This window comes from Protopterus annectens, chromosome 2.part1, assembly GCF_019279795.1.
Source record: "Protopterus annectens isolate FY-2018-M chromosome 2.part1, PAN1.0, whole genome shotgun sequence".
Classification (NCBI taxonomy): domain Eukaryota; kingdom Metazoa; phylum Chordata; order Ceratodontiformes; family Protopteridae; genus Protopterus; species Protopterus annectens.
This window is the reverse complement of record NC_056729.1, coordinates 72,972,703-72,998,858: the sequence shown is the minus strand read 5'-3', so window position 1 is coordinate 72,998,858 and position 26,156 is coordinate 72,972,703. Positions and strand designations below refer to the sequence as shown.

At 42.0% G+C, this 26,156-nt stretch overlaps 1 protein-coding gene across 1 annotated transcript in view; it reads left to right on the top strand.

Annotated features, from left to right (window-relative positions):
* The window catches only part of ESYT2 (extended synaptotagmin 2), an 813,806-nt gene that overhangs the window by 583,605 nt on the left and 204,045 nt on the right, over window positions 1–26,156 (top strand). The window contains exon 13 of the mRNA XM_044063428.1: window positions 7,579–7,979. Within this exon, the coding sequence (XP_043919363.1) occupies window positions 7,579–7,979 (401 nt within the window). The remainder of the gene's footprint in view (window positions 1–7,578; window positions 7,980–26,156) is intronic.

Sequence of the window (26,156 nt, the reverse complement as noted above, 5' to 3'; positions counted from 1 at the left end):
ATGCCTGTTTATACCAGGATGTTGTAGTTATGTGTAGGTCATACTGAAGAAGGTTGAGGACCAAAACCGGTTCATGTAACATTGTTTTTTTCTATTTTTTATCATTTTGAAGTGTTGGAATATAATAAAGAAACTTCTCCATTATCACTGAATATTGGATGGTGCTGGTTACTCTTGGTTTGGATGTGAAGATTTTTCTTTCAGTTTTCCACACTGCTCTCTGACTGTGGAATTGATTTATTTAAGTTCAAGAGGACCCCACATAGTGGTGGTGCAAGGAAGCTTGATACCACTTCTAAAATAATGCATTTTTGGGGGTATATCAAGTTACATTTTATTTGATTTAAAATTCATGAAATGTAACTCAGTACTATAATTCAGATTAACTCAGATAAAAAAATATTACTGTGTTTCTGGTAGGAGCATATAAACATGCTGATTTTGTACAAACAGTGCTCTTTTAGTGATTTTTGTGTGAGTTAACAGCCTGTCCGCCAACACTGTTTTGAAAGTAGTGGGGCTAAATAAACAGTTAGTGTACTTTTTTGTCAGTGGTGTTGCTTTATGATGGCATTTCGAATTTCTAGTCTGGTGGTAATACATATATCCAAATGCTGTGATGGTGTGTGTTACAAAGTGTAATAATCATTCTTTGTTCTACTGCTGAAATGTTATACAGCATAAAACTTTTTTTTGCTGAAGAAATGCTAGGGTTGTTTTGTTTAAGGGTTTATGCAACTGCAAAACAGGTTTGGACTAAGTTGACAAGAAATACTTTCATATGTTAAGCATTGTTTTATTAGCTTGCTGTAAATGTTATTGAGAATTGTCAGTGCACCTCCAGCATGCTGAGCATGAGTTTGTTTTTCTACCAGTTTTGTTTCTTCTGATGCTTTCATCGGAGTTCATTGATTTTGTGTGTGAGACAAGAGAACAACAAACGCAGTCACACTACAGGACTTGCATACATTAACATTTATTTATATGTGCACATATGCTGGTAGAAAATACTAGCAGGTTCAGTAATATACTTTCAGATGAACTTTACCTATGTACTAATAGTAATCCAACATTAGTTGTCAGTCAAGGTAGCTTTCCTCCTTTTTGATGCACAACTGGTCAGTCCTGTAGGAAGCATCAATCTGCACCTGTGTTTTATATATATATATATATATATATATATATATATATATATATATATATATATATATATATATATATATATATATATATTTTTTTTTTTTTGTTTGCAAGAAAGTAGTAAGTTCCTATTGCTTATGTTCTCTAGAGAGTTGAATGACTTGAATATGCCTTTTCCATCTCTAACGTCCTCTTCTACGGGACTAGAAAGGTAGGTCATATAGTCTCCCACTGTACTTGATTTTATTCTTTTTATGTGATGCATCTGAATGCTAGTTTGAGTGTTTCATATACACCACAGATGCTTTTGATGTTTTACTAGTTCCCCGTGAGGTATTTAGTCAGACTGCGTCTAGAAAGTGTACCACATGACGTGCAAATTCCAGTAGTTAAGACATTAGCTTATTTAAAACTATATACCCAATGTAATACATCCCCCTTTTTCTACTTTCAAGATGCGCTCGTTTTATATGCAGTTTATGAGGAAGTGTGCACTGCTTACATTGATCACTTTTAAAACTTTACTTTATATCAACTGTGCCCATTGAGTTATTCATGAAGTAAGATCTTTTTATTCACATTTAAAAGGCATTTTAATAAGTGCACCTTTTAAGTCCGTAGTATCACAAGCAACTCTTGAAGTATCCATATACAACATATAACTGTCTGGTATATTCCATAATCTTTCAGATCTGTGATGTTCATATGGCTGTGCTTTCTTGACATCTGAGCTTCCTATTGGGATAGTGCTTGCTGCAGTACAGCGTTATTTGGAGAAGCAGAAAATAACTCTCTGCAACTCTTAGCTGTCACATTTCTCACAGTCTGTATTTTCTTCTAGTTGCAATGGCACTTCTGTTTATGCTTTTCCTTGAATTTCAGTGTATTTGTCTTACATATTTTGTTTTACAAAAATGTGTGTGATATCTCCAATACAGCTTTCCATCTTCACCACAGACTACACATATCCTTGGTTCATCTGTCTGTAAATCTTGTAATCTTCTGCACTTTTTATAATAATAGTTTTGTTTCTGTGGATGCCTTAACAGCATTTCTTTTAATTTGTCTTGATATTTAGGTATCTATAATACAGCAGTAGTGTGTAATTTGCTTTTCAGCCCATTGTCAATTAAAACTGAACTGCAAGACTCTGAGTCCCTACAATGGAGTATTTCAAAAATATGAGGTCATGGTCCTTATAGCTGTTGCTACAGCTCTTTGACTTAATATACCTTACTGTGCGGATATGTCTCTCTGATTGTACATTTGGCTGACAGTAGTGTAGCCTGCAGGCTATAAGCCTGAATTCTCAGTTAGGCACAGATTTTCTGAATTTCTGGCTTTTAGTATCCTAGACCATTGTCAAATGTGACGTTGCTAAATATCAGTTCTTTTGAAAGTATAGACTTTAGTACACTGATCACAGTTGTATTTCATTCTGTCAGTTGGATTATGTCAGAGAACTTAGTTTGATAATCTGCACATATACGATACATGCTTCGTTAGACTGACACATCTGTGCATACTTGACTCCATGGATAAATAATCTCTTCACTACTAGAACAACCATAGTGTATGTCAGTTAACACCTCCTTTTATGGCTTGTTGTTACGGTGTAAATTTTAGCAAAAATTGCACTTATTGTCCTTCTTGTGACCCTTCCTGGCCAGTGTGTATATATCTTGCACTACCTTTGGATTTTACTATTGTCAGATGTGATTTGAGTCCCTTTTTCACTCATTTTCTCCTCTGTTGATTGTTTTTTTTTTTAGTTTATCCATTCTGAATGCAAGTCTTGGATACAATTTTATCTTCTGTTAAAGAAAAATAAGACTACATTTCTTAATTTACAATGAAAAGTTTAGCAGTATAAGTTCTATCAGTAATTGCACTTCCAAATCATTGTCAGTACATATGTGGAATTTCTTTTTTAATAAATATCTTTATTAAACATGATATTTTTAAAAAAGTGACATAGATACATATGCAGTTATAGAAGTGAGAAGAAAAGGAATCAAACCTTAATAACATTTCCTTTGTTATTCCACAGTGTTTACATTTTAACAATTTTCATTCACTCCAACATACTGAATTCCTACCTTCCATTAAATTTAACTCCTCCTACTGAATATTATTCTGCATGTATTGCTCCCACAAGTTCCATTTATTTCTATGTAATTTGCTCTTTCCCTTTTTTAAAGATCCACTTCCTTTTTTTAATCTCCTTTATAACATTCATTGCTTGAGTTATAACTTAGATTGTTTAGATTTGGTTTTCTGTTTTCTAGTGATTGTTTTTATTTTTTTCAGACATAACATTAAACTTATTAAGGCTTTACTGTGTCTGCCAGTTCAGATCATATAGCTAAGTTCAAACGAATCATTTCCTTAAAACCATTTGCTTCCCCAAAATTTCTGACAAATTATTCTGCAGGGAATTTAGTAAAAAATAATGCCAAGTTGTTACATTCCCCAAAAAATATGTTCCAACTAAACTCTTTCTTTCCCAACACACTTCCAGCATTTGCTATTTCTAACTACAGTTTCTCTTCTAGACTTGACTAAAAACACTACCAGAGCTGGATTTTCATTTAGCAATCTCCTGTCCCTTTCTCTTTGCCCATATTTTGTTACTAATCCCTGATAGGGAAAGTAGGCTCTAACATGCAGTCCAAACTTCTGCTTAGTCTCGTCCCACTCTGTTATCTTTACCCTTTCTGGTTGCTTGCTCGCAAAAACTTGGTTCTTTTGCTAATTTTCACCATTACATTCTAGTCTCCTCTTGCCTACTTTCTTCATACCTCTTCTTGCAGTCTTCCCTATTGGTAAAATCTCTATTTACCATTCCAGTGCTGATGTAGTTCTTAGAATGCTATTTACTACTTTATGAATATATTATATGTATGACCTGCATCCAAAATCCTATTATCTACTTACTTTTTGAACTGTTCCCTTGTTTCATCTTCATCTTTTTCCTGTTTGACTTGTAAATAACACAAGAAGGTGGTTATCTGAACCTTAACTGTGTAGCGCTAAAATATTTTTTTTCAAATCAGGTAATCTTAAACCACCTTGTTCTGTGGGAGATATCACCTTATCCCACTTCTCACCCTCATTTTTCTCCCAAGTAAATTCCTTCAACTGTTTATTAATTATGATCTACAGCCTCTTTTCTGGTTTATAAAAATATGCCGGGCCTTTGTATAAAACTAAAGGGACTCAAAACATCTTCACTGCTTGTATTTCACGGTCTATATCCTTAATCAAGAGCTTTTAGCTTATCAGTTTTTGCACAATCTTCTCTCTAGTCTCTTCCCACATATCCTTTGTTACCTTAATAAAATCATTTTCAACCCTCACGCCTAAGTACTTGTTATGTCCACATAAATATTGGTTTTGCTGAACTCTTGTGCATGTACCTAGTTTACTGTTGTAGCCATTGTTTTACCGTCATTTATCTTATATCCTGAAAAGACTTGAAACTGACTCAAAATATTCCACAACACCAATATATCCTTGTTTGGCTTTATCAACTACCAAATAATATAATTCGCAAATAAAGCTAATTTTCTCGATTACAATACTAGTTCTATCCCTGAATTTATAAGTCCCATATTTTCCTTGTCAATGACTCTAAATATAAAGCTGTGATGTTATGAGGTAGTGTCGGTGCCAGGGAGAGTAGGGCAGTACATGTGTATATATGCCAGCATAGCTAGCTGGAGTTTTGTAAAGAATTTTATGTTGTTTGACTATCCCACTGATTTGTACAGGTGTTCGAGTTAAAAATATGTTTGTAAAATTACTTCTGTTTAAATGTTTAAAATGCATCAACAGTAGGTCCTGCTGGACAGAATGAATGTATGCATGTATATTAGGTTGTATTGTTGTAACTGATCAAATATGTATGTTTGATCAGTTACAACAATACAACCTAATATACATGCATACATTAGGTCGTATTGTTGTAACTGATCAAATATGTATGTTTATCAGTTAACCCTGGAAGGGTGGTAAGTTTGAAATTGTGTTATAGCTTTCAGATGCTGCCACAGATCTTTGCAAAGCTGTGTGTGTGTGTGTGTGTGTCAGGTGACCAGAAGTAATGTCATCCTCTAACAAGCATCTGGTTTCATTGGAACTTTTGCAGCAGCACAGAAACTGACAGGAAAGATTTCTGATAGGATATATATCTCGCACATCCACACAGACAGACTTCATTTTTTTTTTTTTTTTTTTTTTTTTTTTTTTTTTGCTGTGGTAAGACTCTCAGCACGCATCAGCTTGCCTTGCTTTTGTAACTAGTCTGGGAACAGTAATTCTTTAGTTAGTCGGGACATTTAGTGAGAATAGTTTAGTATTGTTTTCTGCATTTGTGAGAAACTGTCCAACTGTATTATTTTTATATCTCTTTGGTTGAAACGCTGTTGTTTATTGTATTCAGTATTTTGTTTTCTGTTATTATTTAAATATCTTAATACCTTTCATTGTGGCTGGTCCTTTAAAGAATACTTTTAAACATCTTGAGAGTACTTAGGCTTGTTTTAATGACACTGTGGCCGTTCTTGAAAGCCTTGCTGCTTTGGTCACACTCTACCATTTGTATTAGTATTACTTTTACACAGTATAACTGGGTACCCTTAGGGTAGCTGACATGTGGTAGTCTGATTACCTCAGAGTCTGGGTAGAAAGGGGCACAGCTAGTAAATCTATGTCAGCTTTTCCCATGTCTGTATGTGTGTGAAACTCAAATATCCAAGTGTGTGTCAGTTACTGGAACAGGGACACAGAGGTCCAAAATGGTCAGTGTGGAGTATTGTGTGGGCCTGGAGAGAGAAAAGAGAGTCCAGCCCCAGGTCTGGATTGTGCTCCTTGTGTGCTCTTAAAGGCAGTTGTGCTTGGTGCCAGGGAGCTGCATCTGAAAATACTGTGTGAATCCATCTTTGCTGTTAGTGACCGTCCCTCACTGGTGAGGATTGAGTCTCCCTGATTGCTGGATCAGAGTAGGGACCTGTCACAAAAGCAGTTAACAAGAGTGAAAGAATGCACCCCTGCTTTGTTCCTGTCTTCAAACACAGAGTGTCAAGAGAGGAGCCTTCCCTCCTTAGTTCTTGCCTCCAGTCCTCCTAATTAACCATAATATTCTGTTAGGGGAAGTTTGTGGAATTCTTACTTTTTCTTTTCCATCAGTAATTAGTGTATTGCCCAAGGACTCTGTAGTTCTTCTTCTGATAGTTCTTCATACTTCTCCTGCAATTTCTGAGTGTAACTTGCAAGGGTTTATGGTTTGTTTCCACCTGAAGTTTTATTTTTCCATAAACATACTCCTGGTATTTACATCTATTTTGCTTTTGGTAATACTTTTTTACAGTTCAGGCTTCTCTGTTTTTTGCCCATTGTTATTCTGATTGAATTCTACTTGCAGCTTGACTGGCTTTTTTAATGTTGCTTTTTTTTTGGTAACTGGATTCTTTATTTTTCAGACAACTTCTAATAAGGAAGTTCATCCAAGTGTTATCAGACAGTTAAATTTATTGCATTGTAAATGTCAAGAGTTTTAAATTGGAGGAGGACCATCAAATGACCCTTTGAGGACATACAGGTGCTTCAGCCTCATGCTTTTGAATGTCCACTGACTTTTTACTTTTTTAAAGATCACTATGACAATAATTTAGTTGCGGCCAAAAAATCTAATGGAACTTAATCTTTGCTACAATTGTAACTAGAGCTACTACATTAATGATGGCCCTATGTTGTCTACCACACCTTAACCGAACAACTGGTATACAATAACATTGCACATGTAACAACATGAGTGTGTTTTTATGTCACTGCTTATATGAGCTGTGAGGGCTTCTACTTGGGTAAAACTACTCAGAAGCTCTTACAGTGTATTTATGAATACCTTTATGCTACTAGGGATGGCAATGATAATGCTGTTTTTTAAACACAGCACTGTTTGTATAAACTTTAGATTTTTTTAGTAGATTATTTATGTGTGGCTTAATAAAGGGTGCTTTTTATAATCTGGTTGTATTTAGCATAAGTGGCAGTTAGCAACCAATGCAGACAAAACATTAAATTACATCCTTAATATAGAATGTTAAAGTCATTGCCTGCAAGGTTTTTTTTTCTGTTTAGTGTCATAAGGTTTTAATGTGCTGTTTTTTTTTTTTTACATCACGTAATTACTAGAATTGCTTTTAAGTGATTGTTGTATGGCATAATTAAATATCAATTAAATTCTGACACTGGATAAACATTTGTCTTTTATCAAAATTGTTTACTATATCAGGAATGATTTTGTTTTTAGTTTTCATTTTTCTACACTTTCCGTTACCATGGCTGTTTTTTTTCATTGTTTTATTGTAAGTTGAAATGTATCATCTTTTACTACAGATAAATTAGCTGTAACATTTTTTGTAATTCATTTAATAGATACTTTCTCTTGAAAAGCAAGAACAGAACTCCAATCAACAGTTAGCGGGTCAACTGAAGAAGTCTGTTATTCATAAGGATCCAAAGAGACTTAATAAGCCACAAACAGCTACAGTTACTGGTGATCCCAGCAAACCTTCTCCAACAGTTCCAACAGTTCCAGTGACTGAAAGTAACAGAACACCTGAACATGGGCAGACTGCAGAGCAGGTTTTTCCTTCTCCTTCAATTTCCCAGCACCCAGATGAACTCAGCAGAAGCTCTTCTAATCTCACAGCCTCCAGTTGTACTGGGTCTCCCACACATCTGTCAGTAAAGGAACCAACACCAAGTATTGCTTCCGATATATCACTGCCTGTAGCAACCCAAGAGCTTCGACAAAGATTGCGGCAGCTGCAGAAGTATTTATCCTTATTTTATCCTTTTTATTTTTGTTAAAGTAATAAGACATTTCATGGTTTGCCTGAGTTATGTAACTGAGGCATACATTCTTATTTCCACTGTTTATTTAGCTTCTGAAACCATAGTTTTAAATTTTTAATGACACTTTACTGAGTGTACCATTTTAAATGCTTCTGTAAATGTCCGTCATGAATTAACATCTTCCTGTTTAAAAATGCTAATTCTGAGGCAGTCAGATTACCTTGTATTACCCCTGCAGTACCACTGAATGTTGTGCAGCTGAGAATATTGCTTCCACTGTGCTGAACAGGCTGAGCATTTGTGTTTCTGTGGCTAGTTCACTAGCCTGAGATTTCAGCTGATCATGATGTAGTATTTCTTTCATTTTTTCATTGTTTTTTTCTTAATACTACAACATGGAAAGAAATGTTGCACTTCTCCAGGTAAGAAACACCAATATGTGAATGGAGTTAGTATGCTGGTGGTTGAAATTTGCAAACTGAGAAAAGTGGTATAGCTGCTAATGTTGATGTCTGTTGTTTGTGGTGATATTCTGTAAAGCTCATAGTTTACATGTGTGTCCTTTATGTAAAGTAAGGGGAAACTGATGCAGCCAGTCAAATTAGCAAGAACATGAAAAAGTGTACAGTTGTCAAATCACTTTCCTCCTACTGGACCTAACAGTGTATGTATGTTGAAGCCATATAGTTAAGGATGTTTTTCCTTCAGTTTCAAGTGTGAAAGAATGATGGTATATCAACAAAAAAAAAAAATGAAAAATGTTCTTTATATTTTATAATATATATATATATAGCGTCATGTCGGATATTTGGAGAATTCAGTTTTAGTTGACTTTCAGGACTTAGGCTGCAATGCATGCTCAGCTTGCCTGATATAACTTTCCCAAGCCACTCTTAAACCTCCACTTCCAAGAATGTCCTTTCTCTCTCTCTCTCTCCCTCTAACATTTTCCAGTTTCTTATCTAGTTGATGTGACAGAAGACAGACATGCAACCTATAAACCCTTTCTTTGACAAAACATGGGGTGGCAGAGGGAGAGTTGTTAATGAAGACTTCTCCAGGTAGGTCCATCATTAGGGTAAATACATGTCTTTCACTATCTATCTAAGGAGAATTTAGTCTTCTTTCTACTACTTCTGGGTGGCTATCTTTAGAGACATATCTTTGAACGTTGTGGACCCAAACAAGGACCTAGACCTATAGACAGTAATGGCCTTGCAGATGTTACTCAAAGATACCCTATGAAAGAATGCCACTGCATCACCTGCCTTTTAGAATGAGCCTTAAGCAGCCTTGGCAAATCATACCAATATGTATTGTACATAAAGAAGATACAGCTGGATAAGTGGTGGATCAGACATAGCTAGTCACTTTGCATCCCATCTTCTGTGGGCCAAGGAAGTCAACAATTTGGGCTACGTCTGAGAAGTTCAAGTTCCAGTAAACCAAAAATATTACAAATATATGACACTTGATTCAAGAACCACTGAGAAAAATGTTATTCACCAAACAACACAGTACAGTACATAAGCTTTCACTTAACTTTCACTAACTCTTCCTCAGATGCTAATTTGATTTTGCAGTATAATGCTGCAGTTTAAGTAGCATTCATGAGGTGATGCCAGTCTATGATATTGCACGATCTTAACACGTAAAAACATTAAAGGTCTGTGCGAATTTATTAGATAATTTAATAACATTTTTTAACTTTTGCACGAGTGTTTCTTTTTAATGGCTTAATGCTGATAGTTCACGCCAGGATATTTATCTGTTCACCTTGTCCTTGTTGCAGTAGCCATTTTATTTGAAAGGTATATATTCAATGCTGAAATGCCAAAACCTTCCCAGTAGCTTCTAACCAAGACCTGCATTGGCACTGCCTTATTCCTCAGATGTTTTCTCTTATTTTTGCATAGGTTAATGTCAGGATTAATGCCCTTAGCTTAATCTAGAAACAAATGATCTGAAGTAGGAGATTCATTTGTCTGCAACCTGTGGGTTATGGATCCGATATCGGATCCGAACCGGCATGGTTTACCAGCTATGGATCCAAGCTCTCAGCTCCTCCCCTCACCCATAATGCCCTGCTCTACCCTCATGACCTCAGATCTCGTTTGCCGCGCATGGTGACCAGATTGTGTTTTTCCAGCTCTCCAGCTAAGTGCTATTTTTAGTGTTTAAAGTACTCTATTTTGAAAGTTTTTGGTTAATTTTGTGTGAAAGTGTAGGTTTCCCTCTTGTATTATTACTTTTTTAGAGTTTAAAACTTAATTTTGTATCCCTCCCCTCGCTGGTAGCGTAGTGTGTGCTAGGGCCTGTGAGTGGTTTTTTGGTTACTTTTACTTTTTAGTTCTTGTAACTTTGTTTGTTGGTTTTTGGGATGTCTGAGCAGCCCAAAGCTATTTTTTCTAAGTGCTCCGAGTGTGGCCATAAGCTTTCCCCAGCTGATGGCCACACTCGGTGTGTTAGATGCCTGGGGGTTGAACACCTCACATCTGGATGTTCCATTTGTGCAGGGTTCAACCCCAGGGCATTGAAGGAGCGGAGGTCCAAGCTTGTTTTGGCGGGTCTTTTGCCGCCGGACTCGGCTCCGGCCTCCGCTCCTTCGGGGGTAACCGTTTCCACGGTTGTTCCCTTTCCGGCTCCCCCTCCTCCTCCTGGGACTCAACCTCCCGTTTCTGGTTCGGAGGAGAGGGAAGCTAGGAAAAAGGACCGGAGGGAGAAGCTCCAAATAGACCAGCAAGGCAGCACAGAGTTCAATATATTTATTTAATATTGATGAATATAACAAACTAGTTTGACCAACAGCCTTCTCAGTGTAAAACACAATCATCAAGTTCATTTTTACATCATCCTTTAAATACATATCAGGCCAATCAAATAGAATAGATGAGCTACTAAATAATAATAAGTGAAAAAATGCATGCAAGACAGAGATTTGCATAAATAAATCATATAGTTATACAATAATAATAGTAGTATACACTCAACTGTCAACTCCCCATCACATGAAACAAAACCAAGGTAAAATAAGGCCAAAAACACATACTAGATGTTCAAACATGTCAATGTCAGTAAGACATATTTAATTAATTAATTTTAAATCCCATGTACATGTGTCACAAGCCACCACATCACAAATTTTTTTTAGAATTTTTTTAAAAAAAAGCAAAAGTCAAAATCCACATGCCATGTCATAATAGCCATGTCATGAAACAAATTAGATAGAATATAATTATAGTATATATATAATATATATGTATACAATGTATATAGTTAATAGTAAGAAGAATCCAATATCAGTGAAAGTCATCAAAAACATAATCAACCTGGTAAACACCAAGAATGACACCTGACACCAGCCTACCGGTTCAACAGAAACATATTCAATATTATATGTAATCAATCCTCATATCAATAATGGATAAAATAATTAAAAAAATAATAAATGCAAAATGTAGAAATATACTTAATGTGTTCTAAATATATTGATATATTTATAATTGAATAATATTCCCTTATTGTATAGAATATTGTATAGAGCATAAACAGGTACACATACCTGATCAGGCAGGCTGATTTCTTTCTTAAAGATGACTATGCATCTTGTTCACCACTTGATAGCTAGAAAAGGCAAGCCAAAAGAAAAAGCCAAAAAAAAAAAAGAAAAACAACTAATACTATTTTATTTTTACAACTCTTACAACTTACTAGTTAATGTATAACCTTTCCTAGGTGCCCTCCTATGTAGTAAGTTATGCTTCTACACATGCCCTCACATTCTTGTCAAATAAACATGGCTATATGGCCATATGACTTGGCGGAGGGAGAAGCACCATAAGCGGCGGGCCGAGACCTCTGTTTCGGCCCCGCCAGCCAAGCGGGCTTCTCCCCCGGCCTCCTTGTCTGCTGGCTCTCCCCCTCCTGGGCTCCGGTCTCCAGTGTGTTTTTCACCGGGACCTGAGGAGGAGGAGACCCGATCTCCGTCGAGGCTATCGAGGAGGCACTCAAGGCTTACCTCGGTAGCCTCGTCGAGATCAACTTATAGCCTGTCGGACGCTGATCTGGACCGGATGATGAGAAGATTCATCCAGGCCCAGATGCAGATGTGAGTGCTCTTGCCTCCCCCTCCCCCCTTTGGGGGGGAGCTCGACCCCCTTTTTCAAGCCAATTGCTCCTTCTCCGACCCGCTACCCGGGTTCGGAGCAGTTGGAGCCGAGCAGCCGGGCGGGGTGGGTCGGCGCCGATAGTACTTGGTACTTCGGATCCGACCCTGACCTCGAGTGCATCGGATCCGACCTCTCGGAGCCTGGATCCGAGCTTCGGATCCGGGGGGATCAGTGCTCCTTCGGCACCGTCTGTGTCAGAGCGCACTGTCCCTTCGGATCCGAGCGCTTCGGCGCCGGCTCCGATCCACTCTTCGGATCCGAGGGGGAGCCGATTGTCGGATCCTTTGGTCGAGGTCGGCTCCCCTTCGGCTTTTGATGTAGTGGAGAGGGCCCTGTTGAGGGTCTCCGGACCCCCGGCACTTGTTTCGGCTCCGTCCCGCGCTCCCTCTGCACTGGGTCAGGCTTCCACCATCCGGCCCTTGGGACAGCCCGCTCCTGTGCCCCAAGCTGTTCCCCTGGAACAGGTTACTGCTTGCGAAGAGTCCTCTGACAGCCCCCCAGAGGATGTTCCTCGCAAGCATATGTGCAAAAGGAGGCACATTGACTCCCCCGAGTCTCTCACGGAAGACACGGATTTGGAGGAAGGGGAAGGCTCCCCACGGTCACCCCCCGAGGATGTTTCATTTGGAGACATCATGGAAATGCTCCGCATAAGGGGGGGGGGTGGTCTGCCCCCAAGTCTTCCTCGGACGACTCCGTGTTCTTGGAGGCATTTGAAGCGGGCCCGTCTACCTCTTGGGTGTCCCCTCCTGCCGACCCCCTGGTGGACCTCATTACCACCAGGGCGTGGAAGGAACCGGACACCGTGGAGCCAATCCCTAAGAGGCCCGACCGGATCCTCAGTCCACCGGCTGACCGTGCCCATTGGAGTAAGGGGCCTCCGGTAGATGCCATGTTGACGGCGGCCACCAAGAGGGAACTTGCTCAGGAGAGTCCCTCAGTCCATCCCCCGAGCAAGGAGTCTCGGATGATGGACTGCTTGGGGAAGCGGATGTTTAGTTCAGCGACCTTCTCGGTAAGGGCGCTGAACTACCTGGCACACGTGATTAGGATGCAGCGCGATCTTATTAAAGAATACGCTGCATCTCCCCCAGAGTCCATGTCGGAAGAGGACAAAGTGCTGCACTCCACCCGCATGGCCACTCTTAGATCAGTTACCAATACCTCTATGCGGCTGCTCTCCCATGCTACGGAAGGTGCCGCTAGAGCCGCAGGGGCAGGTCTAGTCACTAGACGTCAGGCCTGGCTCCGTCATTGCGATTTCTCAGAGCCCTTCAAAGCGTCAATTGTGAACGATTCTTCGATGGTTCTGCCCTCTTTGGCAAAACCGTTCGCGACACTTTGACCCAGAGTGAGAAGGACGGGAAGACGCTGTCTGCCGTCGGAATCCGCTTCTCTGCACCCCAGATGCCCTATTCTAGGAACCAAAAGGGTCAGAAGAAGATGTGGTTCCGGAAGTCGCAGCAATCCCAGCCTGCTCCGGACAACCAGTTCTTCCGTGGCAGAGGAGGACAGGGAGGACACCGCCCTAGAGGCAGAGGGGCTCCCAGGAACTTCAGGTCCAGAGAACCCTTCTCTGAACGGCCCGCGCAGCAACCCTGAGGGGTTGCCCGGCTGCTCCACTCTGGAGGCAGTCGGGGGACGTTTTTCGGAGCACCTAACGGCATGGGAGTCCATAACATCAGACCGCTGGGTTCTCCAGATCATATCCAGAGGATACCGCATCCCATTTCGTCACTTACCGAAATTGAAGTCCCTCCCAGACGTTCCACCCGGTCAACGGGAGGCTGCTTTGGCAGAAATTGGCCATCTGCTAAAGAAAAGAGCCATCCAGCCCGTCCCCCCAGACCAGATCGGATCAGGGTTCTACTCCAGGTTCTTTTAGTGCCAAAAGGCGGGGATCTAAGACCAATTTTAGACCTTTCTCTCTTGAACCTGGCAGTTCCCAAGGAGAAGTTCCGAATGGTCACTCTGCAATCTATTCTCCCCCTTCTGGGAGAAAATCACTGGATGTGCTCCATAGACCTCAAGGATGCGTACTACCATATTCTAATGGACAGACGCTCCAGGAGGTTTCTTCGCTTCCGGCTGGGAGCCAGTCACTACCAGTTCTGGGTCCTTCCCTTTGGTCTCACCACAGCCCCCAGGGTGTTCACCAAAGTATTAGCAGTGGTAGCGGCCCACCTGAGGCTTCAGGGGGTGCAGGTCTTTCCCTACCTGGACGACTGGCTCCTTACCGCCCCAACAAGGCATCTACTACTATTGGTGCGAGACTCCTTTCTCCATCTTGCTCCCAGTCTGGGCATCACTATAAATACAAAAAAATCCAACCTAGCACCCTCACAGCTCATAGATTTTATAGGGGCCAGGTTAGACACAAGGAGTTTAAAAGCCTTCCTCACTGCGGACAGAGTTCAAAATCTGCAGCTCCAGGTGCGGGCCATTCTCCACTCAAGTTCAGTTTCGGCGGAGTTGGTCCTGAGGGCTCTAGGGTCCATGGCGTCTGCTATAGCACTTCTTCCTCTCGCCAGGCTCAATATGCGCATCCTCCAGTGGACTCTCTTAGTACAGTGGTCGTACCTTGCTCTTCCTATGCATCATCCCATTGCGATCAGCAAGGCTTGCAAGCGGTCCCTCCTGTGGTGGCTTCACTCTCCAGATCTCCACAGAGGCCACCCATTTTGTGCTTCTCCCCCTCTCGCCACGGTGATCACGGACGCCTCCTGCCTCGGGTGGGGGGGGGCATTTTGCAGGCCGGACCGTCCAAGGCACGTGGAACGATTCAGAGACCTTACTGCATATCAACGTTCTAGAGATGAGAGCGGTGTTCTTAGCGTTGCTAGCACTTCAGGACTTTCTTCCCTTGGGAACAATTGCGATTCAATCGGACAACATGTCGGTTGTCTGGTATATCAACAAGCAAGGAGGAACCAGGTCTTACCCTCTTTGTCGAGAAGCCATGAGAGTTTGGGAATGGGCAATCTCCACCAACCGCTTTCTCATAGCAACGCACATTCCGGGTCGGTCCAACATCCTGGCGGACAAGCTCAGTCGCACCATTCTGACCCCTTACGAGTGGTCTCTCAATACTCAAGTAGCAGAACGCATATTCGCACGGTGGGGAACTCCTTCTTGCGATCTTTTTGCCTCTCCCTCAAACACCAAGTGCGACAGTTTTTTCGCTCTGATACCTCCTCCAGGAGGTTCCCCAAGAGACGCTCTGGTGCATGCTTGGCCACCCGGTCTTCTGTATGCTTATCCCCCCTTGCCTCTGATGCTCCAAGTTCTTCAGAAAGCCTCTCGGGTGGGGTGCAGAATGATTCTCATTGCTCCGTTTTGGCCTCGACAGATCTGGTTCCCCTTCCTAATGTCTCACTTGGTGAATCCCCCTTGGATTCTAGATCCCATTCTGGATCTGATATCTCATCCATCCCACCTATCTCCTCCGAACCTGGACAACCTGAAGCTGACCGCTTGGCTGCTCCAGTTCCACTCTTGATCAGGACTCCCGGTATTTCGTCCCCTGTTAAGGCGATCCTGGTGGAAGCTCATAAACCGTCCACTAGGAAAGTCTACCGTAGCAAGTGGAAACGGTTTACTTTGTGGGCGGAGCGGCAAGGCCTGAACCCCTTCACAGTTCCTCTCCCTTTAGTGCTTGATTTCTTAACCACTCTTTTTAACGATGGTGCCAGCAGTTCCACGGTCAAAGTACAACTTGCGGCAATCTCACATTATCACATTGGTCATGACTCCAATCCACTCATGTCGGCCAAGTTGTGTAAAATTTTCCTTAAAGGTACTTTCCTTCTCAGGCCCCCTGTAAAACAAGCGGTTCCTCCCTGGGACCTTTCCTTAGTTCTCCAGGCCTTGACCGCCCCTCTTGAACCGGCTACGGTAGATCTCAAATTCTTGTGGTTCAAGGCTGCGTTATTAGTCGCCATTACTTCGCCAAGAGAGTTTCAGAGCTCCAAGCATTATCAGCTAAACCTCCTTACTTGGTCTTTCATCCGGACCGTGTTTACCTCAGGACCAACCCGTCCTTTCTTCCTAAAGTAGCTTCTGAAGCAAACATTAATCAATCCATTAACCTCCCTGTTTTCTTTCCTAAATATGAAAACAAAGGTGAATATAAGCTTCACTCCTTAGATGTTCACAGGCAACTTAGATTTTATCTAAACAGGACGGCTGGTCATAGGCAATCCGACCAGTTGCTCATTTCCTTTGCTAAATTTAATTTGGGCAAGCCAATTTCTAAAGTCTCTCTGTCTCGCTGGATTTCACAATGTATCTTATTGGCTTATCAAGCTTCAGGAAGGCCCGCACCGGAGAGTGTACACGCTCATTCAACTCGGTCAGTCTCTACCTCGGCAGCCTTTAAGGCTAGGATTCCTCTAGATGATATTTGTGCAGCAGCCACGTGGGCTTCATCTCATACTTTTATTTCCCACTACAAGTTGGATCTTGCATCTAGGGGTAGAGCATCATTTGGCTCTGCGGTGCTCCGGAATATCCTTCCATGATGGCCGCCCACGATTCAGGTAGCTGGGGACTCTGTCCCACAGGTTGCAGACAAATGAATCTCCTACTTCAGATTTAGAAGTTATGTACTCACCATAACGTTCCATCTGAGTAGGTGTATTCATTTGTCTGCAACCATCCCGCCCTCCTATCTCCCTGGCCTTTCAGTTTCCTGCATATGGTGTGTTACCCTTTTCAGGGTGTTTTTTTGCTGTTGGCAAACTCGATCTGAGGTCATGAGGGTAGAGCAGGGCATTATGGGTGAGGGGAGGAGCTGAGAGCTTGGATCCATAGCTGGTAAACCATGCCGGTTCGGATCCGATATCGGATCCATAACCCACAGGTTGCAGACAAATGAATACACCTACTCAGATGGAACGTTATGGTGAGTACATAACTTCTAATTTTCTTTAAGCAAGTAAGTTTGAAAAATAAGACAAAATGATGAAAGCCATGTGAAGTGCTAAGGTGTCCCTCCATAGCACTGTTCCAGTATTCATTACCAAAGGGATTCCCTGCTAAGGGTAGCCTTACGTTTGGCCAGTATGCCAAAGCTAATGACTTTATAGATGTTGTACTTCACACACATGCTCCCTGCTCATGGCACAGGGTATAAAGTTGATGAACAGATGTACATACCTCAGAACCTCTTTGCTACCAGTCTGAACACCATCATTGATCATCGATCTGAATACTCCTTCTGTGCTGGTTACTGAGCTATGTTTCAGATAAATGCCCCATTGGGGTTTTTGCTTATCTTTTTTCTCTCTTAATTTTTCTGAGTTTACATGTCATCCAGAAAGGGAAAATGTCAGTGCGGGTGGCACATTCGTCATGAGCAGTCTTTCTTCTGTTTGGGTGCTTCTCATGACTGTACGCAGTGTTCTGTGTGCCAAACGTTTATCCCCAAGGCCATGCATAGTCATCTCTCCTCCTTGTCTGTTTACCTGGAGAACCATTGCCTTAGGTTGTTGGCACAGGGTGCTATGGTAGAATCTTTCCACCCTGAAGGTCAGCCACCTGCCAAGAAAAAGGCCAAGAAACTCCAGTCTGATTCGGCTGCTGCCCTGCCTCCCATGGACATCTCTCTCAAGGCTGGTGAAAGTCCAGAGGATAACCTGGTGGTTGTCTTGGATTTCTCTGTAGCTACCCTTTTGGAGGCCAGTATGGATCCGACTTCTTGCATGTTCTCAGAGGCTCTGCAAACATTCACTCTGGATGCTGAGAGGGGAACCTCAGCTGATTGTTTCAGGGGGACCAAGGGGGGGATACCACAGATACTTGTTAGGGGAAACATTCCTACTACATTGGCTGAGTGTAGGCAAGAGTTTGAACCTCAAGGGTATTTAGGGAAGATGTCCCTCAAAAGAAAAAAAAAAAAAAAAAAAAACAAGCAAGTTTCCCCTGCTGCTAAAGATTCCCAGCATGAATGGCAGGATTTTACCCAGGGGTTGTTTAATGTATTGATGGCCTTAAAGCTTCCTCAAGGAGTTTATGTGCCTGCTCCACCTTGAACATCTTCCCCACACAAGATTCCCAGAGAGCAGGACTCCTCTGAAGAGGATTTTGTTTTGTTAAAGCAAAATTATTGGATGCCCCATTACAGCATCATACTTTGTTTGGTGTTAAGGCAGAGGAGGTGTTAAAGAAAATGGAGGATAAGGCAAAATCTATGCAGACAGTAAAGGATTTCTTACAGGTACAGCCTTCCAGATTTAGCAGGAACTGGCCCTCTAAGAATTGGTCCTTTCCAGTGTCAGACAGACCACAAAGAAGCAGATTCAGACGCCCTAGAGGTAGGCAACAGCCCCAGGGCTCATACAGGCCCAAACAGTGGGGTACTTCTACCTCCAAAAGCGGAGAAGACAAATCACAGCCTTTTAGAAAACGGTCCCAATGACTTCCCTCTGCCAATGCCAAGCACTTATTTTTTGGCAGCACCCTTAGGGGGAAAGCTAGCACCTTTTTCACAAAACTGGCACAAGATCACCCAGGACAAATGGGTCTTAAATATTGTCTCTCAGGTCTACAGGGTCCACTTTCACACCCTTCCAAAGGCAAAAGGTATGCCAGACCTGCCACCCAATCAATGGCAAGAGGCACAAAAACAAGTTTCATCTCTCATGGACATGGGGGCTATTCAGTCAGTGCCACAACAAGAGCAGGGACAAGGATTTTACTCAAGACTTTTCTTAGTACCAAGAAAGGACAAAGCCTGGAGACCAATTCTAGACCTGTCTATTCTAAATACTTTTCTGGACGTCCCAAAATTCAAAATGTTGACTCTACAGCAGCTTCTACCCATGCTGGACAAGAAGGCTTGGCTTGTAAATTTGGACCTCAAAGAGGCATACCTGTATGTCCCAATCAGACAATCTTGCAGAAGATACCTCAGATTCATAGCTGGCTCAGTGCACTACCAAATTCTCTGCACTGCCCTTTGGCTTATCTACTGCACCCAGGGTCTTCACAAAACGCCAGGCACCAGTAATTGCATTTTGCAGACAAAGAGGAAATCAAATATACTCCTACTTGGACGACTGCCTTATTCAAGCAAAGGACAAAGATATTCTACTACAGCATCTGGCGTTTGAAAAAAGATTAGTAATTTGCCAAGGGTACACAGTAAACGAAAATAAATCAAAACTAGTGCCCTCTCAAGAGATAATATTCCTGGATGCAAGCTTAAATACAACTGCCCAGATGGCTTATCTCACGCCAGACAAGCAAAGGCATCTGACTTCTTACTTCAAAGACATGGCAACAAAGACCCAGTTATCTGCAAGAAAAATTCTGTAGGCTCTGGGATACATGGCATCCTGCATTCTACTAATTCCATATGCAAGACTGCATATGAGGAAACTACAATGGTATCTAAAAAGTGTTTGAACTCAACATTGCCACAGCCTGGAAACAGTAATTACTCTCATTCCCTGCCTGCAACAGGAATTTCTATGGTGGGCACAGGCCTGTCACCACAACAAGGGACAGCCATTCACCCTACCCACTGCCAGGCAGACACTAACAACAGATGCATCAGATTACGCCTGGGGGGGCACACATGGCAGGAAAATGTATTCAGGGCACATGGCCCACAAACCAAATGCATCTTCATATCAATCAAAAAGAGATGCTAGCTATACAAAATGCCCTGCCAGCCTTCAAGGACCTATTTCATCCAGGACAACTACTGATAAAGATGGACAATACTACAGTCATGTGATACATAAACAAGCAAGGGGGCACACATTCCTACCCCCTCTGCAGGCAAGCCATGACTTTGTGGAATACAGCATTGACTTATCAAGTACATCTGCAAGCAAAGTTCCTGCCAGGAAAGACAAATACTTTGGCAGACGAACTAAGCAGAAACCTCATGGATCCTCACGAGTGGAAACTGGATCTGCAAATCTTCAACATGATAACAGGGAAATGGGGATGCCCAGACATAGATCTATTCACCTCCCCTCACAACTGCCAGCTACAGAGATTCTGCACTCGGACATACCACAAGCAAGCATGGAAAGTGGACGCCCTTTCATTCAGCTGGAAAGCCCTTACAGTATATGCCTTTCTTCCTCTGCCTCTCCTCTCCAAGGTACTCCTAAAGGTCAGACAAGAGAAGCCAAAAATTATACTGATTGCCCCAGACTGGCCACACCAGCACTGGTACCCAATCCTAAAGAGCTTGTCTCAAGCCCAGCCCGGACATTGCCTCTAATACCTCATTTACTGACCCAACAGAACAATCAGATCTTGCACAGCCAACTCAGAACCCTAAATCTGGCTGCATGGCGGATAATGTAATCATTCAGAGCACACCTCTCTGTAAAGCAGTTATGGACATTATTTTGGAGGCCAGGAGGCCCAGCACTAGAAAATCTTATGCAGAAAAATGGAAGAGATTCTGTGCTTGGAACCAAGTGCAGGAAATTGACTTGCTTGTTCAAAATATTCCTCAGATTTTGCAATAACCAACTGAGATGCTGGGCAAAGGCCTATCCTTCTCATCAATTAAGATCCATGCCTCTGCCATTTCAGCTCATTACAATACGGACCCACCTATTTTTTCTCATCCACTGCTAAGACAGTTTCTCAGCGGGGCCAAAAACATAAGACCTCCAAGGAGAGCTCCAGTACCTACATGGGATCTCAATTTTGTCTTGGAAAAACTCACACTGTCTCCTTTTGAGCCAGCCAATACAGCAGAGATAAAATACTTGTCATGGAAAACCGCTCTTCTCCTAGCAATAACTTCAGCAAGAAGAGTCTCAGAGTTACAGGCACTAATGGCTGTGGAACCTTTCATTATTTTCCATCAGGACAGGGTTTCTCTAAGGACAAACCCCACATTTATGCCTAAGGTAGTGTCCAGCGTGGCTCTTAACCAAACCATACATTTGCCTACCTTTTATCCAAACCCACAGAATAAGGGGGAGAGACTTCTGCATACTTTGGACATACACAGACAGCTACGCTTTTACTTGGACAAGACTAAAGCCTTCAGAAAGACTGAGCAACTCCTAGTGGCATATGCTGCAAGTTCTCAAGGAAAAGCCATTTCAAAGCAGACTATTTCAAAATGGATAGGCCACTGCATTCGTTTCTGCTATTCACAACATGGCAAATCAGTGCCCAAGGGCATAAGGCCACATTCTGCCAGAGCAGCAGCCACTTCAGCCTTCCTCAGAGGAGTACCAACCAAGGATATTTTGGAGGCTGCAACATGGACTTCAGTGCACTTTTACAAAGCACTACCATTTACCTCTCTACTCTAAATCCAGAGCAGGCTTTGCCACTGCAGTTCTGCAGGGCCTCATAGCCACTCCAAACTTTATTTAGGACCAGCCGCCCAACCTCAGCTTTGGGATTCAACCCAAGTGTAATGACTGCAACAGTGAAACATGATGAACATAGTACAGTTGTGTACCTACCATAAATGTAGATGTTCGAGTGTATTCATTGTTGCAGTCCAGGTTACCCTCCCACCTTCCCCCTTTTTTCTTTGCTGGGACTTATCTCTATCTATCTATTCTATACAACCTATGTGGTGTATTTGCTTGTAGATGAAGGTTATGTGCATGCTTTTTTATGATCATGATTTTTACAGCCTACCCTTTTGGGGGCACCTGACATCTGGGGCAAGAAAAACTGAAGAAAATGGCGTTGGCTGCATCTTTTATACCCCTGGTGCACTGATGTCAGGGAAGAGGCGACAGCAACCGACGCCAGACCAGGACTTTGGAATTCAGGCCGACTGCGGGTAGCCTGCCAGCAGGATAACCCAAGTGTAATGACTGCAACAGTGAATACATTCGAACATCTACATTTATGGTAGGTACACAACTGTACTTTTTGACTGCCTTACTAGATACTTTCTCAGCAGCCTCTATAGCCCCAGATTCTCAACCTCCAGCCCTTAAGAAACCTGACAGATTCTACATGGTGCCAGAGGGAGTGTAAGTTACTTTACAAATATCCTGCTTGACCCTTCTGTAGTGTCTGTGTCTTCTGAAAACCCATTAAAACTTTTGCCATCTACTAAAGTACTTCCTTCAGAGAAGGACAATAGAGCTATGGAACTGCAAGGCAAAAAGGTATATACTGCTGCCACATTGGCTTTTCGAGCTATTAATTACCAGATCCATATGATCAAGTATGTTGTAGCCCTTCTTTCTCAGGCTTCCCAGGCATTCTCTGACCTCCCTGATTTCTGAAGGCGTCAACCCTCTCTTTACTGAGCTGTACTTCTCAGGTAGCTCACCACTCTATTAAATATAGTTATGGTGCAGTGTATGCCTCAGACACGGGGTGGGGAGCCCTTTTTGGTACCCTTAAGGTCCATGGTCTCTGGCCTCATCATCAGAGGTCAGACCAAATCAACTTAAAGAAGATAAGAGCTCTCCTTTAAGCCCTTCAGACCTTTCATTCCCTCTGTCTTCCAGTACCTCTCAAAATCTTCACAGACATTAGCACAGTGATGCAGTATATCAAAAAGCAAGGGGGGGATACAGTCCTTCCTTTGCAGACAAGCTCTTCAAGGTTGGTATCTAGCTGTCCAGTATCATAAGTGACTCTTCAGGCTGTATACATTTCCTTCAGATCAAAACATAGTGGCATAATCTTTGAGCAGGTCCAGTGCACAGGCTCACGAATGGATGCTTCACAGAGATGTCTTTCTGGACAATGTCCATCAGTGGGGTACTCCTCAGGTAGATCTCTCTTCCTTCCCTTTGAACAAACAACTTTCTCTTTTTTTCCACCAGAGTCACCTGGATTTGAAGATGGATGCCCTGTCATTTTCTTGGAAGGGGGTGTTTATCCATGTCTTCTCTGCCCTTCTTCTAGTTCTGAGGGTCCTACTCAAGCTAGAGCAGGATTCCACCAAAATCTTGTTGGTGACTCCATTTGGCCCAAGCAGCATTGGTTCCCCCTTCTTCACCTAGCCAGGGACAATCACCACAAGTTACCTCACAGGGTGGACCTGCTCTAACAAGAAAAGGTGTCTCTGATCCATCCTCACTTGTCCACTCTTTAATTGACATTGTGGGTGATAGGATTTTGTTCCCTTTTAGGCACCTTTTTCTGAGGAAGTGGTTAAGATTCTACAGAAGGCCAGGAAACCCACTACCAGAAAATCGTGTGCATCCAAATGGAAGAGATTTTCTGTTTGGTGCCTCACTCATAACCTGAAACCACTTTCTGTGGGGATCCATCTGGTTCTCTCTTTTTTGTGTGAATTGCTCCATGATGGGTTAGCATGTTTTGTTAAAGCTCACCTCTCGGCTATTTTGTCGCGTCTGTCATTAACTCCTCCTCTGGCCTCTACGTTTGAAGTCAAATTTCTTAAAGGTGTCCGTCATATCAGGCCTCCCAGGAAGCCTTTTCTTCTTTTCTGGGACCTCAGTTTTATACAAGAAAAAATTGGTTCAGACTCCTTTTTAGCCTGCAGCTTCAGCTTCCTACAACATTGTACATAGAAGACTGTTCTTCTTTCAGCCCTTACTTCAGCTTAAGAGACTATCTGAAGTCCAGGCTTTTATGGCTGTTCCTCATTTTTTGATGTTTTACAGGGACAGGGTGTCTCTTCATATTAATCCTTCTTTTAAGGCCATGGTTGTTAATAAATTGTCTCTTAAGCAGTTTATTAATTTGCCCTCCTATTTTCCTTCTCCACAGTCTGCTAGTGAGAAGGTTCTTCACACCTTGGATTTGGATAGACAGCTCAGATATTATTGATATAACACTAAGGTCATTCACAAGTCTGAGCAACTTTTTGTAGCCTTTCATTCCAGATCTCTAGGTTTGGCTGTTTTTAAGCAACACCAAACACAGACACCCACACATATGGATGTTCACGGACCAAACCAACCAAGGCAATAAATAGAAACCAAAAAGGTCCAGCACAGTGGGTAGAAAACTTGAAACAATTCAAGTAGCTTCAGAAAAAAAAATAGCATACCAGTTTCGGCAACAGCCTTCCTCAGTGCATTAACACAAATAAAAATATCTGATCCTTAAATAGATGACATCATTAGCATTCACAAAAGTTATTTGTTGGATTAAACATTATGACAACTCATTCAGACCAGGTTTAAACAAACCACCTAGCCTGATGATCCAGCCTGATTCCTTATTGTTTAATATAGTGTGCCAACCAACTTTAGAAAAATTACGACCCTGAACTCTATCAATGACAGTAAATGTAAGTCTGGCTGTTGTATGAGCCAAGGTGTGCTTAAACAAAGCATTGGTATCTCTCCTGATCTCACTGAGGTGTTTGGATATCCGAAGCCTCAGTGTTCTAGACGTTTGTCCAACATAAAACGCCGAACAGGAACAGTTAGCCAAATAAACAATCCATTCAGAACTGCAATTTCCAAAACTTAAAATGTCATAGACCTTGGGAGTGTTAGAGCTGGTAAAAGTACTAGTTTTGAATATATGGGGACATGCGAAACAGTGTCCACTAGGTACACATCCCTTGACCTTATTCCCAAATATGGTAGACTGTTGGAGTGAGGGTGGAACCTTGCGTTTGTAATGGCTAAAATGGGACCATAAAGTGGGCCCCCTATGAAAAGAAAATGAACATGTGGAAGAGAGAATATCATTAAGCTTGACATTGGCTTTTTGGATATCCCAATGTTGGTTGATAACTCGGTTACAGGTCTGAAAATTCCTGCCAAAGGTAGTTACCAATCGAATAGGCTGTTGTCCATCTCTGTCGACATCAGACTTTTTATGTTGTAATAAATTTGCTCTGGATTGTTATCTAACATGATCCCTGGCATGACATATTACTATTTTTGTATCCCCTCTGGATAAAACGATTATGCAGATCTTGTTCATACCGGACATAAGTGTCCTGTATAGAACAAATGTGACGCATTCTTAAAATTGTGACTTGGGTGTGTGTGTGTGTGGGGGGGGGGGTGATGACTAGCAGCATGTAATAATGTATTGTACTAAGGATATTTGAGAAAAACCTCAGTTTTTAGGGTATGATCCAGATTCCTAATGACCATCACATCTAAAAAAGTGATGGTATCTTTATTGGCATTCAGGGTGAATTGTATGCCCCATTTGTTCTGGTTGAGGTATTCCACAAATTCCTGTAAAAAAACAAAATCCCCCCTCCACACCATCCAACAATTATCCACGTAGCATCGCCAGATGTCAATTTCTCCGAGAAATAAATTGTGTGAATCATCATAAATGAGCTGATGTTCAGTATAGCCCATGAACAGATCTGCATAAATGGGGGCAAAAGATGCCCCCATAGCTGTACCTTTAACTTGCCAAAAACATTTACCAAAAAAGTAAAAAACATTTTTGGTCAACACATGTTCAGTTAAACACACCAAGAATGTATTGAATCCAGGGGGATAAATATTTGCCTGATCCAACCAAAACTGCAAGGCCTCAAGCCCAGCCCAGTGTGGAATATTGGTGTATGGTGAGGACACATCCAAAGTACACGTTAGCCATTCAGGCTCAAATTGCATGTTGTCAATAATTTGTAAGAAATTCGTAGTGTCCTGAATTCTAGCATGAACAAAGGGCAACAGGGGCTGTAAATATTTTGTCAGAAAGGCCGACAGTGGTTCAGTCAGTGATCCACGTCCGGAGTTTATAGGTCTACCTGGGGGGGTGGACAAATTCTTGTGGATTTTGGGTAAAAGATACAGGTATTCAGATTGAGGGTCAGAAACTGTTAAATGAAAGCCAAATTAAGAAAATTATCAATTTTGTTTTTAAACTGAAGTGTGGGATCCAATGGCATACCCATATAGAATTCTCCATCCCCCAACTGTCTCTCCACCTCAGCCAAATACTTATCCCAGTCCATAATCACTATTGTTCCTCCCATGTCCGCTGGTAATATTACAAATCTTGTTGAGCCATCAACTGGTGCATTGCTTGTTGTTTCAACATGATTAGATTATAATTGATATTTGGCATAAG